Raw genomic sequence first — 13,330 nt, forward strand, 5'->3', positions numbered from 1 at the left:
AAAAAATTCTGTCGAAGGGCGTGCTTTCTTGTCCGGGTGGACGATTTTATGCGAATCTAAATTGGTGGACTTATCCACATTTCGTTTGCGTGGGCGTTTCTCAAGTTCTTTTGCTTCTTCCGAAGTAGAACCTTTGCAGCGATAATGAGCTTCATTGGCGTCAAAATGGAAAAATAATCCAATTTAAAATTTTGTATTGTGACTCTAATTCCGCCAGTTTCGCGGGTAATTTTGTTACGTTGTTCGTAGTATGAAGTCATCTTGATATGTTGTTAGATCACGTGCCATAGCTGCACGTAGATCGGATCTTTTGACGGAGGTGCCGAGTAAAGCTGCTTTTCTCTTTTCTAATCGATCAATATTTTCACGTCGTCGTGGGAATCTCTTAGTCTGCGTAACTCGGCATACCATTGTTTACTATCAGGTTCTAAGAGAATTCTTTTTTTTCGACTTTTCTTGAGATATAGTTGACCATCAGCTGGTATAAAAGGCTTTAGGTCCCCTGGAATATCGAAATCAGGAGCGGGGTTTACTTCACTTGTAGGTTCAACAGGAGTGTTCTGAAAAGGTATTTGGTCGTAAGTAAAGACCGGAGTTTGTGTATCTAATGGTTGAGGTGCTAGAATACTAGCAGAAGTTTGTTCTTGATTGAATGTAGTTTCTAGATAATTTGAACTTGTAAACCTCCTCACGAGGAAGAGTGTCGGATTTTTTGTATTTAAGATGAGTGATGGATTTGTTGATAATTTGTGAATTTAAAAAAAGGAAACGATGTTTCTTGGCCATAGCCGGTTTGTGTTCTACCTGGGATTTTTAAGTATTGTAGGTTGACTAAGGAAAATACGTATACAACGTCTTTCAAATCTAACGCGTTGTCTTTTCACGAATGACGAAGTTCACCAAATCTTTTACGATAAATATAACGTTTGTTGTGATTAAAAAAGAATTGACGTCCATTAGCCTGATATTTGACTACATGCGACGTCGAGAGTAGACGGTTTTAACGGGATTCACCGCCCATCTTTGATGTAGTGGGTTAGCATGGGAGATTTTATCATTGCCGTGATGATAAAGGTGATGGTATTGTGCAATCACAAGGAATAGTCAGAGTCTTAGAAGTTAAAGCATATTACATGGAACAAAAATTCCAGAATAAAATCGATACGTGAAGTTAAAAAAGGTTTTTGATAATTTGTTGTTCCGTGGAGAATTTTCGTTGGTTGATTATCGTAATTTCGACCTGATCATGTCGTAATATTTACTTTGTATTCGTCGTGAAAGTCGTGAAGCACTTTTGAAAGGAAAAAAATGCGTGAACATTTTGCTGATTTGGAATTTTATGTTGGGGAGTCTGCTCGTTGATTTGTACCGGATTGGGGAAGTGTTAATGTGATAATCATTTGTGTGTATCATATTCTCAAATGAATATCATTAGTGACTTAGTGTTTGAAGAAGGATCGGCTAGTTCAAAAAAGAAAGATCTTGATCTTATCTACTGGTTTCGTCACGTGAAGTTTTTTCAGGGAGGCCAGGAAGGAGTTTTTTGAAGGAGGAAAGTGACGGGTTTTGAGAAAGACATTATATTGTAAAGAAGGTTGTAATAATATTAAAATTTAATAAAATTTTAAGGTGTTCAAGAATATAAGATATGAGTCGTCACAAAGCAACTGTTAACGTAAAAATGTCATACTAATACACACGGTAAGACTTTAAAATAGCAAAAAGGACAAAAAGAAAAAAAAAATATTTTTATAAGCTGACAAGTATGAAAATCATCTATGTTATTCATGTTTATTTGTTACCTAATCATATGGTAGATTTGGCGCTACTGAAGATAGTTTTATATTCTCTTTTAAGAGTAAGGAAATATTAAAAATTATATTATAAGTCGAATGTCAATATTTCTTGGAGATTATGCTATATACAATCACATTGATTACCATGATATCATTTCCTTCATTTTCATCACTATTATAATATTATTAAAAAGTAACTGATCTTTCGTGGTTCGTGGATTCTTTTTTTTTCAGCTTCTTGTTTCATCCGTAATTATTACTTGTTGTTCAAATTTTGCACCAAGATCCGTAAGAAATAGATCAATTGTTTGATTATATCCTGTAATCAATCCCATTACTCCGTATAAAACATTATGAACACTAGTTTTTTCAGTAATGGTAACTCTCGTAGAGTTTTCGCTTATCTCTTCAAGTTCAATCGTCCAACTGCCGCAATGAACACCTTTCTCGCGTACAATCTAATTAACAATTATAAAAAAAAAATAGTTCGAGTTAATGAAAAATAAAAAAGATCGATCAAAATTACAACAGTACCTCTCTCTTTAATAATTTGTTTTCCCAACGTTCTACAATACGAAACTTTATGTTTCCGAGTGGTGTAAATTCCCTAAACCACTCAAAACCATCGGGTGGAATATGTCCCGGTTGGTTAATTTCAACCTTTATAACGTTGGATCTCCATTGTGGGTAGGATCCAAATTTTATTAGTGTATTCCAAATTTTTTTCTGCGGCTGGGAATATACCGCGGTTCGACTACACACACGATCTTTAGGTATCAGAAAAATACCTAAAATAATTATTACAAGAGTAGTAACTACACCCGTTAAAAATAAAAGGACTAAAGATATGGATAAAGTGTCGGGAATACGAGTAGTTGGAAAATTTAAGAATGAAATCATTTTTACGTGTAAACTAGAAATAAAATGACGCGAAAATACATATGAAAGAAAGAATTTGAAGAATTTGAAAAAGTAACTGAAACCGTGACCGTGATACTTTCACTCGGAAAATCTTACCACCCTACCCTGTGATGTTTTTGGGGGACGTCTAAAGCATTTACCCCAGTATCACCGACACTTTTATAATTAAAATTCCACCCCCACGTGTCCGGTGACATTTAAAGGGAAGTGAAAAAATAATTTTGTGAGGCAAAAAAAAACTGTCCCTCAGATAAATATAACAGGGCGGACATGCTAAATATCACATTGCCGATCATTTGCCGATCATATATATATTGATTATCCCATTTTTTTGAGGCTTCGGGCAAAGCCATATTTGCTCAAAAAAATTACACTAATTATTTTATTTGGTAGTTTAGGTTATCAAAAATATACTATAAAAATTTTGTGGCAAAAAAAAATGTAATGCCAAAGTTAGCTTTGAGCCAAAATTTTCAATAATTATAGTATTTACCAATCATATGCCGATCATCTGCTAATTTGACTTTGAAGCTTCGGGCGAAGCCACAGATGTTCGGGCGAAACTTGAAACTTTTATAGTATATTATTTAGGTATTCAAGAATCTGTAGCTAAAATAAACCTGGATAATTTTTGATAACCCAGAAGTTATTGTTAAATAAATACTTGCAATTATTTAAGGTTAATAAGACTAATTTTTGGTATAGTTTTTATGAACTGTTTTAAGGGTTAATTCATTTATAATAAATAGAGAATAAAGTAAAATAATTGAATTTTATATATATTGTTCATTTTTTTATAAATAGTTTTTAAAATTTACAGAAAATACTTATAAAAATTGTATCAATTTTAATATAAAATATTATTATCTAATTTAAATATAATATAAAACAGCATTATTTTTTTTTAACTTAATAAAAAACAACACTTTTTTTGAATTTAATATAAAAGTTTTGAATAAATTATTCAATAAAATGTCAACAGATTCTACTTGCAGTTTTAATTCAACTGATTGCAAAGGAGCAATTAAGCAAATTACTAATAATACAAAAATTCCAATAACAAATAAAGAAATTATTTTAGTTGGCATGAAACTATGTCAAACTCACTATAATAAATTTATTATTAATGAAGCTCATAACCTTAAACATAATGAAACTTGCTCTCATCCAAAGCATGATGAATATAAAAGTCAATCAAAAAATACAAATAAAAGATCAAAAAACCTTAATCTTGAAAAGGTTCCAAAGAGATTGATGTTAATTTTAAATTTAGATGAGACTGCTAAAATTTGTAGCTTATGCAGAAAAAGGACAGATAAAGATCCTGATTATAATATATTAGAAGAATATAATGCACCAATTTCTAAAAAAGAAAATGATAATAATATATTAAATATAGGAAATCATGCTTATTCATTTAGAAAAGATGTTTTATACAGTGGAGATGAATTAAAGCAGTTTGAATCAGATTATCAAGAGATTATAACACAATTAACAATTTCAAATGAAATTAGTTTAAGTGATAAAATTAAAAAAATGTCTAACATTCTTTATAAAAATCAAAGAAAGTATTAAAACAAAAAACAATTTATGATCCTGATGAATTTAAAATTATGTTAGAAGAAGCAGATACAGATTTAATTGGATTTTTTGATGAATTATATAAGGGAACTAATCCTAATACAAAATCTGATAAAACAAATAATAATAATAAGAAAAAACTAGTTTCTTTATGTTATTTTTTAGCTAGTATTAATAACAAATATATAAATGGAATTAAAGCAGATATTGGATCATATTTAGAAACTTCTGGAGCATCAGCTTCTTCTATTGATACACTTGCAAATATAGGATTATCAGTATCTCGAAGAACAGTAAATCGACAAAAAACTTATATTTCAGAAGATCATCAGTATACTGTAAATGACTATTGTTTACAAAACATTGAAAATATGTTTATACTTAATATTGATGATTATCATAATATTCATAGAAGAAATCAACCAACTCTATTAAAAACACATGACATTAATCACTTTGTAACAATTTTATTAAATTCAAATTCTAATATTCCTAAAATACCTTATTACTCATTAAACAGAATTCCAATTCATAATCCTAAAGGTGTTGATTTTAAATTAATTATAGATTATATTGATGTTAGCTTCATGAGTAAATTAGGAAAAAGTTATTATCAACAAAATGAAATGTGGAAGCAATATTTATCTGATGATTCTTATGAAAATAAATTGGAATTTCTTACTGTTCATAATTATGATGGACGTGTTCAAAATCAACAAGAACTAAGATCAATGAAAAATAGTAAGTTGGTGGATTTTATTTTACATCCTTTGCACAATACAAAGGATTATATTGAATCTTCAAATATTTTATTTAAAGTATTTGAAAAAATAGAACAAGAGGATTATTTAAATAATTTTGTAATACCTACAATTTGTGATTGGCCTGGTCAAGTAAATTTAAGAAGAGCTATTACATTAAGACTTAATAAAAAAGAAAATTCTGGAATTTCACCTCAAATATTAAGTATAATTCCTATGATTGGTCCACTACATATTTCTTTAAATAGCAGAGAAACATTATTTCAACAATATCATTTCTTTTTTGAAATGATATATCATGATCTCTTTGGAGCTAACAAGATTTTAGCACAAAAACCAAAGCCAAGACTTATTAATCTTATATTAAATTTAACATTTTATGGATGGAAAAATATTCGCAATTTAATTATTAATCGTTTTGGAAATATAAAAGATGTTGAATATTTAATGATGATAGATTTATTAGACAATTCTTTACCACTTACTTTAGATATATATACTAAACTTTTTAGATGTGGATTTTTTGAAGGATATTTAGAAAGTATTATAAAAATTTGGATTTTATTTCAAAGATTGCATAGACATAATTATAATAAAGCACCACTTATATTTTTAAGTGATGTGTTTTATTGGACATTAAATGATCATCCAATACTAGATGTTTTAAAAAATAATTTACCAATTTTTAATGATTATTTTGTTGAAAATTTTCATAGTTCTCTTAGATATCAAACAGCTGAATCAAATATTGATAAACAAATTATACAAAAAGCAAAAACTATTGATATTGAAAGAAATGATGATGGATTTAAAAATACTTTTATTAACACAAGAAATACAAATATTTCAAAGGTTAAATTAATATCTTTAGAAAAGAAAGTTTCATTATTCTTATTATCTCTTTTTGATATAATTTATCATAATATTGGAAAATCAAGTAATAATAACAATAATAATATGTTTGAACTTCCAAGTTTTAATAATAGAAATGTAAATGTTAAGCTTTTTCCTTTAGCTTGGAGTACTTCAAATATACCTGATAATGATAAAATTTGTGATGCAGAAAATTGTCTATCATCAAATTCATAATAAATTATTTTAATATGTGGCCATAGCTATCATAAAGAATGCTTAAGTCTACTTGATGAAAAGTGTAAATATTGCTTTAATTATTTATCAGAAAGCATTAAAACAAATATTACTAGTTTGAATAAAAGATTATTTAAACCATTAAAAGATAATGAAATATCTGAATTTACAGAAGATAAAGGTTTAGATGAAGATTATGATGATGAAAATATTGATAGTCTTTTAGAACAAGAAGAATATAATATAAATAATCAATATGAAATTCAATATAATATATGGTTAAACTATAATAATATGTAAATGATAGATAAAAATCCTTTATTTTATTTTAATTTTAATAAAAATACTTATTTTCATTAAATTATAAAAAGTTTCCATTAGTAAAATTGCTTAATAATATTCTGATTTAGGTAAAAATTAATATACTATAATTCTGAAGTAAAATTAAGCTATTCTTAAAATTTTAGTATACATTAATATGTAAATTTTGCAAAAAATAACTGATAACAGTATTTTTCTTATGTGATATGATTGAATAAATGATCGACAAATGATCGGCAAAATGATCGGCAAAATCGTGATAAAATAGAGATGTCCGCCCTGTTGATAAATATAGCATAGGTAAAGATCCGTGTTATTGGCTGATTTATCAGTCATGTGATTCAATTTATGTGATCGACAAATATATGTAACGCGTTACTTTAAAAAAAGGAGTAAAAGACTCATATAAAAGTGGTGATACACTACATAACAATATACATCCAAAATTTACATGAGAGTTTAACAGCTCTTTCTCAACCAAGATCCGGTTTTAGCTTAAACAGATCCGACTTTAGGTTAGACTTCTCTTAATAGCAAATGACAAGAGGTTTTTGCAAGCGAAATAACGGACCCTGTGCTGTTTGTGGACTGCAAAATTCCAATGAAAAGTTTCGAAAATTAACTTTAGAAGCACTTACAAAAGTGCAAAACAGTCCTACAGTGTCTTTATTGACAGTTCAATTGCAAGTGGATGATCAACTTTGTATAAAACACTACAATGAACTTATTTCCTATAAACGAAACATATCAAAATACAGTAAAAAAAGTGCTGATAAAGATTTATCATACAAAGGAGCAAAAAGAATTTGTTTAAGAGAAGAAGTGTATCATGATTTGCTAGATAATACACACAATCTAGAAGTTTTAGAGCAACGTGTTAAAGGGACAATTAGAATTGGGAGAATATATAACTAAATTAAAGGAGTCTTCAACTAATGGTAATGTTAAATACGAGAATTGGTATATAACATTATTATTAATAACATTAAATATAAATAGAGCCCGTAAGATTTTCACAGTTCTTTGGTGATCAAGTAGCTCGTATGACCAATATACTTTATCAACACCAAAAGGGAGGCAATTTACCTATTTTTGATCCAATAAAGTTTGTGGCGTTAATTGAAAGTCGGGATATCAATTTGCGTGGATTTTTTGATATTTTGTTTCAATCTATGAATCCAACACAAAAAAACCATGCAACAAAACAAATGCTTAAACAAAAAGTGATGATGTTATGCTATCAAATGGCAGCGTTACGTAATAAGCAAGTTAGTGGGACGAAAACGGTGATAGGACTTCTTATGGTAGGATCTGGAACCTCAAAAAATGGCATCAACACTTTAGCCAATATGGGAATGAGTTCAACGTATCAAACTGTTTATAATATGTTAAAAAAAAATGCAGATGATCATAAATCTAGTGTTCGCACATATATTAACAGTCATGTAAGTTTATTCTCGAATTAAAATTATTTTTTTTAAAAAAAAAATTGCGATTTTAACATAATTTTATTATATATATAGTCTAACAGTCTTCTTATCGGTTGCATTGATGATTACCATAACCTTCATGGTACACGAATCCCATCTGTAACGTCAATTTCCCAAATTTCACATATGGCGACCATATTATTCAATAATGTTAAAATAACTCCTATTCCCTATATTTCTTCAAGTAATACTTCTATACATAATCCTAATGGGGTTGATGCTTCTATTTTGAAGATAACACTTTGGGAAAATTATATGATTTCATTTGCCATGAGCTACAATTCATTGAAAACCCATTGGGCTCAATTTCAAGACATTACTACTGCGAATGAGTCAAGTCTTTTGGAATCATTAATAGTACATTCATATGATGCTGATCTCTTCGAAAGATATGGACGCAAGTTTACTGAAATAAAACCTGTTGATCTTATCGAATTAAATCTTAAAAACACAAAAGACTACCTTCAAGCTATAAAGAGCTTTATTGAGTTAGTCTAAATGCATTTGGTTAAATTAAAAATAAAATTTAACTAACATTAATGTATTTAAAATGCATAATAGATTACCTGAAATACAAACGTATTTGAATAATTATGTTATTCCTATTCCTGCAGATTTTCCCGGTCAGCTCTATATTAGAAAAGCCATTGTAAAAAAATTAGAATCGGATAACTCCAGCATCCCAAGAGAGATTACTCATCTGCTCCCATTTTTGGGACCTTTGCTTCTATCACTTAACACTAGAGAATCTGTTTTCTTAGTGTTTTAGGGGTTCTTTGATTTAATGTATAGAAGGGTGTTTGGAATGAAAAAAAAGTTGGCTGCGAAACCCAAGCCATGGAGAATAAATTTACTATTATATTTGGCGCATGCAGGCTGGCAACTAATTAGAAAATATGTAAAAGAACGTTTTAAATTATCAAAGGCCGTAGGATATCTAACATTCCTTGATCTTCTTGATAATTTAATACCTTCTTCTTTAGATATTTACGCCACTTTGTTTCGAGGAAACCATTTTGAAGAGTACATTTCTACAGCATTTCATTTGTGGACTGTAATGAGAGATTTAATCGGCATAATTATGATAAAATCTTACTGGCATTTCTATCAGACATTCATTATTGGAAACAAACATAGCATCCTATTATTGATACGTTGAAAAATAGTTTGAATAAATTTGATGAATATGCTGTAGAAAATTTCCATAGCTTACTACGACGACATACAAATGCAAAAGTATCAACAGCCGATTCACTGAGGCGTGATGCTTTATTTTTGGATCATTTCCGGCATGATAATCTATTTAACACTTCTTTTGCACCAAAGCGTGACTATCCATATAAAAAAAAAGATCTGGACAATTTAGTAAAAAAAACTGCCCTTTTTCTTTTAGATTTTTTTGATGGAATATGGCAGAATAATGGTCAAATAGAAAAAAAATGGAGGGTAAAGTTAATAAAAAAACTTATTATTATTTTTCGTACATAATAGAATCTCGATTTTCTGCTGGTGTATTACCTATTGGATATCATTCAACAGTACCACCAAGTATCAATAAGTTTTGTGATCATGTTAACTGTGCCAATTTTACAGATGAACATGGAGAAGTATTAATATGCGGCCATGCATATCATGAAGAATGCTTTCAAAAACTAGGTCTTCGATGTCACCATTGTTATTCTTAGGGGAGTTACACATATCACGTAATATTCATTTTCTTATAAACCTTACCCCCCCCCCCCCCTGTTAGATTTCATAACCAATCAAATTATAATATTTATAAATCATATGATTTAAATAAGTGTAACGTAAAATTTTAACTACCCCCCTCCCCCCCTATAATAATTACATAATATGTGTAAGCTCCCTTATCTAGCTACTTCTATTGATGAATTAACACAGTCATATAACAATCGGTTGCATATGGATGAAGATATAAATAATGAATTTGATATAAAGAACGAGAAACAGTCCGAAGACTGTGAATTTGATAATGCAGAAACAATAAATATTCATAAAACAATTGATATTGAATTGAGTGAAAAAATATTAGGTATCTTCTGTAAAGTTTTAAAATTTGAAATTTTATTAAAATTTACACTAATAATAAAATAGCCTTTGCAGAAAATAGGATTCAAATACCTCCTATGCAACAGCCATTATATGATATTTCAAATTGTTATCAACAATCTGGATCACTTCATAATGTAGAGGAAAATTTACTAGCATGATTTGTATCAACTGAAATTGATAATACTCAAAGTACATTAGAATTTTTCTTTTAATAGGCGTAATGGTAAAAATTGCAAGTATTTTTTTGACATTTTGTAGTTATTGTATAGGTTATTATATAGGTTATTGTATAGTTATTCCTGTATTATATGGATTATTATATAGGTTATTACATAATTAAAGATTCTTAAAAAGTATTTTCACAGGTTGAACACGAAAATAAAAGTTTGCTTTATCAATTATGCGTAATTTCAGCAATATTATAAATAAGGGTTATTAAATTTTGTGGTAACGTGAAAGCAAAATTATTGGCTAACAGGGTGTTGATCATCACGTGAAAATTAACCAATAGATGGATTTTTACCTATGCTGATAAATATAAACAGTGAAAACGCGGTGGGGTGTGATGCCGGCGATGAATATTACAAAATCACGTGGGGGTGGAAAAAGTGTCGGTGATACTGGGGAAGATCGTCTAAAGCAACTACCCCAGTATCGCCATAAAATTTTTCCACCCCCACGTGATTTTGTGGCGTCTGAATTTTAATTGGCGCAATGTTTATTTCGCATGTATTATTACGTTTATCATAGGAAAAAAAAATCGAAAAAAAAGTTGAAAAATTCAAAAAAAAAGAAAAACTGATATTTTTCCTTTAACATATTAATCATTTTATTACTTTTACAATAAATACATTTGAAAATAATTCTTCTCACTTTATTAAATTTAATTTTAATAAACAAATAAATATTTATTGGTATTTAGAGTCAAGTACATTATTCCATAAATATTAAAGCTAATTTAATAAAAATCAATATTTAAGTAATCCTACATCTGCTAATACTTTACTTAATCTCTAAAGGCTTGTTTCATATAACAGAAGTACCAAAATTACGCTGTAAAGTGAAAAAAATCAACCGCGTGTGGCACAGTAGTTTCCATACAAAAAATATTCATATTGTTGCAAATATTATATTTGAGTGGTTCCATACCTGCTAAACAACTTAGTCTAAGCTACCTAAACCTATAACATTTAACTAAAGTCCTGAAATTACACTACAAAATAAAAAACAAATACAACTCAGTAATTTCTTTTAAAAAACACCAATATTTTCACAAAAACAATATACATACTTGTTAAATAACTTTCTTTAAGCGCTAAAACCTTGTTTTATTTAGCTAAAATATTCACAAAATCTACAAAAAAACGCGTCTATTGTAAATAAAATTAACTATAGCTTTATAACAATATTCTACACTCTAGCTTTTAAATTTTTTATTGTTTAATAGATTTTTTAAAGAATATTTTAACGTGAAAAAAGTGGGGAGAAAAAAAAGAAAAAAGGGGGAGAGAAATAGTTTTGTTGTAACGAATAAACAATAAACAAATATAAACTGATTGTGCCACCGCGCCACCCAAGTCACGTGGGGGTGAAAAAATTTTATGGCGATACTGGGGAAGATGTCTAAAGCGGAGTAGTCACGTGACTTTAAGGAAAACCCCATTTTTTCAAAATATAACTTTTTAAAATATGTATAGCCTTTAATTAAGCCTATAATAGGTGCATTTTGGCCTGCTTCGCAAGTTTAAATTTAAATTGAACTTTCCAAATTTTTCCAAGAGTTATATTATGTTTGTTTGTTTATTGTAAACCCCCTCCCTCAAACTCTTTATAAATTCTGGATATTAAACAATCAATCAAATTGAAATAACTTTATATATACAATTAGATAAATTTTTTTATAAAAAAGTCAAATAACTCAAAAACGGTATTTAAAGCCTTATTTTGTACTCTAAGTAGAGGGAGGTATTTAAATATATTTATTATTATATGTATAATAGAATATACTAATCCTATGTGTAAATTGACTTCAGTATTAGTTTTTATATTAAAAATAAAAATAAAAATAAATATGTTTAATAGAATCCAGATTTTTGGAAAAATAGAGGAGAGAAGTAGAGAACAGCCTAATGTTAAAAATCATATGATTACTTCACTTTAAATGTCTCCTATTTTTGTTATATTATTACATAATGACTTGTTTGTGTTTTTATTATTATATTTTTGAGAAGTGCCTTATATCATAGTCTAGATACTTATTCTAAACTATCAAATTGATTAGATGGAAATTGTTTTAAATAATATTTGTATTAAAAAAAATTTTGCAATGTTATTTTTTTAAAAAAAATAAAGAAAATAAAATTTAACTTCTTAAAGTAATTTTTTTTGAACTTAATTTACCAATCCAGATGTTTATTCTATGCATTTATTATAAAAAAAATAAAGTTTTAATATATAAAATAATTTGTTTTATATAAAATACATTTAAGCTGATTGTTAAAAATCTTTAATAATTTTTTTTTTAAACATAATATTTTTAAAAGAAATAATTTATTTATCGCACGTGCGATGCAAATTTTTATGTTTATCATTGCCATTTTAAGGGGGGTGGCGATGTATAAGCAGGTTGATCAACATAAATAATTTACAAAAAAGGAAAGTGGCGATGCATCGCACGTGCGATGAATAAATTTACTCTTTTTAAAAAATAAAAAATAAAAATAAAGAAAAAAAAGTAAAAAAAAGTACTAAGATTTGAGAAAAGTATTGCAATATTATATTATTATTCTGTCAATGATTTAAAGTGACTGAAAAACTTTAATGCTTTAACAGGTTAACTAGAGTTTAACTTAATAGGAGAGTCTTAAGTTGATCACAAATAATCATGTAAATAATATTGGATGTTCAATTAAAGAAAATAGGTTTTTATTAAATAATATAAAACTTTGAATACAATAAAAAATATAAATAATCTTTTGTTTATAAAATTAACTATCTTGAATTATATTACTGAAAATAATACTCTTTTCGTATAATTTGAAAATTACAATACAATTCTTAACTACCAAACTATCTGTCTTTTAACTAAGTAAAATCCTTATATTAATTATAATAAAATTTAAAAATGAAAATAATTGATAAAATAAATATAATAAATAAATAAAATAAAATAATTATAACAAATAAAAATAAAATAATTATAACAAATAAAAATAAAATAATTATAACAAATAAAAATAAAATAATTATAACAAATAAAAATAAAATAATTATAACAAATAAAAATAAGAGAGTTTTT

The 13,330-nt window shown here is 27.6% G+C and overlaps 5 protein-coding genes across 5 annotated transcripts; 3 read left to right on the top strand and 2 right to left on the bottom strand.

The window, feature by feature from the left end:
* Positions 1–347: 347 nt before the first annotated feature.
* On the bottom strand, positions 348–1,021 carry OCT59_001482 (uncharacterized protein; the record flags this gene model as incomplete). The annotated part of the gene is made up of 2 exons (XM_066139609.1): positions 348–661; positions 1,015–1,021. The coding sequence occupies 2 exons, from the start codon at positions 1,019–1,021 to the stop codon at positions 348–350; spliced, it is 321 nt and encodes a 106-aa protein (XP_065989001.1).
* Positions 1,022–1,585: 564 nt separating this feature from the next.
* Positions 1,586–2,753, bottom strand: OCT59_001483 (uncharacterized protein). Its single transcript, XM_025321146.2, has 2 exons — positions 2,331–2,753; positions 1,586–2,254 (listed from the first exon to the last, which is right to left on the bottom strand). Exons 1-2 carry the CDS (start codon positions 2,694–2,696, stop codon positions 2,027–2,029), a joined length of 594 nt encoding a protein of 197 aa, XP_025169648.2. The 5' UTR covers positions 2,697–2,753; the 3' UTR covers positions 1,586–2,026.
* A 936-nt stretch (positions 2,754–3,689) lies between these two features.
* On the top strand, positions 3,690–4,292 carry OCT59_001484 (uncharacterized protein; the record flags this gene model as incomplete). Its single annotated transcript, XM_066139610.1, has 1 exon — positions 3,690–4,292. The coding sequence occupies one exon, from the start codon at positions 3,690–3,692 to the stop codon at positions 4,290–4,292; it is 603 nt and encodes a 200-aa protein (XP_065989002.1).
* A 38-nt stretch (positions 4,293–4,330) lies between these two features.
* On the top strand, positions 4,331–6,529 carry OCT59_001485 (uncharacterized protein; the record flags this gene model as incomplete). The annotated part of the gene is made up of 3 exons (XM_066139611.1): positions 4,331–5,039; positions 6,240–6,444; positions 6,520–6,529. 3 exons carry the CDS (start codon positions 4,331–4,333, stop codon positions 6,527–6,529), a joined length of 924 nt encoding a protein of 307 aa, XP_065989003.1.
* Positions 6,530–7,006: 477 nt separating this feature from the next.
* On the top strand, positions 7,007–10,190 carry OCT59_001486 (uncharacterized protein; the record flags this gene model as incomplete). The annotated part of the gene is made up of 8 exons (XM_066139612.1): positions 7,007–7,343; positions 7,469–7,914; positions 7,993–8,447; positions 8,752–9,013; positions 9,097–9,382; positions 9,451–9,615; positions 9,836–10,012; positions 10,075–10,190. The coding sequence occupies 8 exons, from the start codon at positions 7,007–7,009 to the stop codon at positions 10,188–10,190; spliced, it is 2,244 nt and encodes a 747-aa protein (XP_065989004.1).
* Positions 10,191–13,330: the final 3,140 nt, after the last annotated feature.

This window comes from Rhizophagus irregularis, chromosome 1 (genome assembly GCF_026210795.1).
Source record: "Rhizophagus irregularis chromosome 1, complete sequence".
In the NCBI taxonomy this organism is placed as follows: domain Eukaryota; kingdom Fungi; phylum Glomeromycota; class Glomeromycetes; order Glomerales; family Glomeraceae; genus Rhizophagus; species Rhizophagus irregularis.

Excerpts from the sequence above, each read along its gene's own strand:
- OCT59_001483 (XM_025321146.2), bottom strand. The coding sequence starts at position 2,696 with ATGATTTCATTCTTAAATTTTCCAACTACTCGTATTCCCGACACTTTA. Across the intron at positions 2,255-2,330 it reads ACAAATTATTAAAGAGAGAG|ATTGTACGCGAGAAAGGTGT; the intron begins GTACTGTTGTAA and ends ATTGTTAATTAG.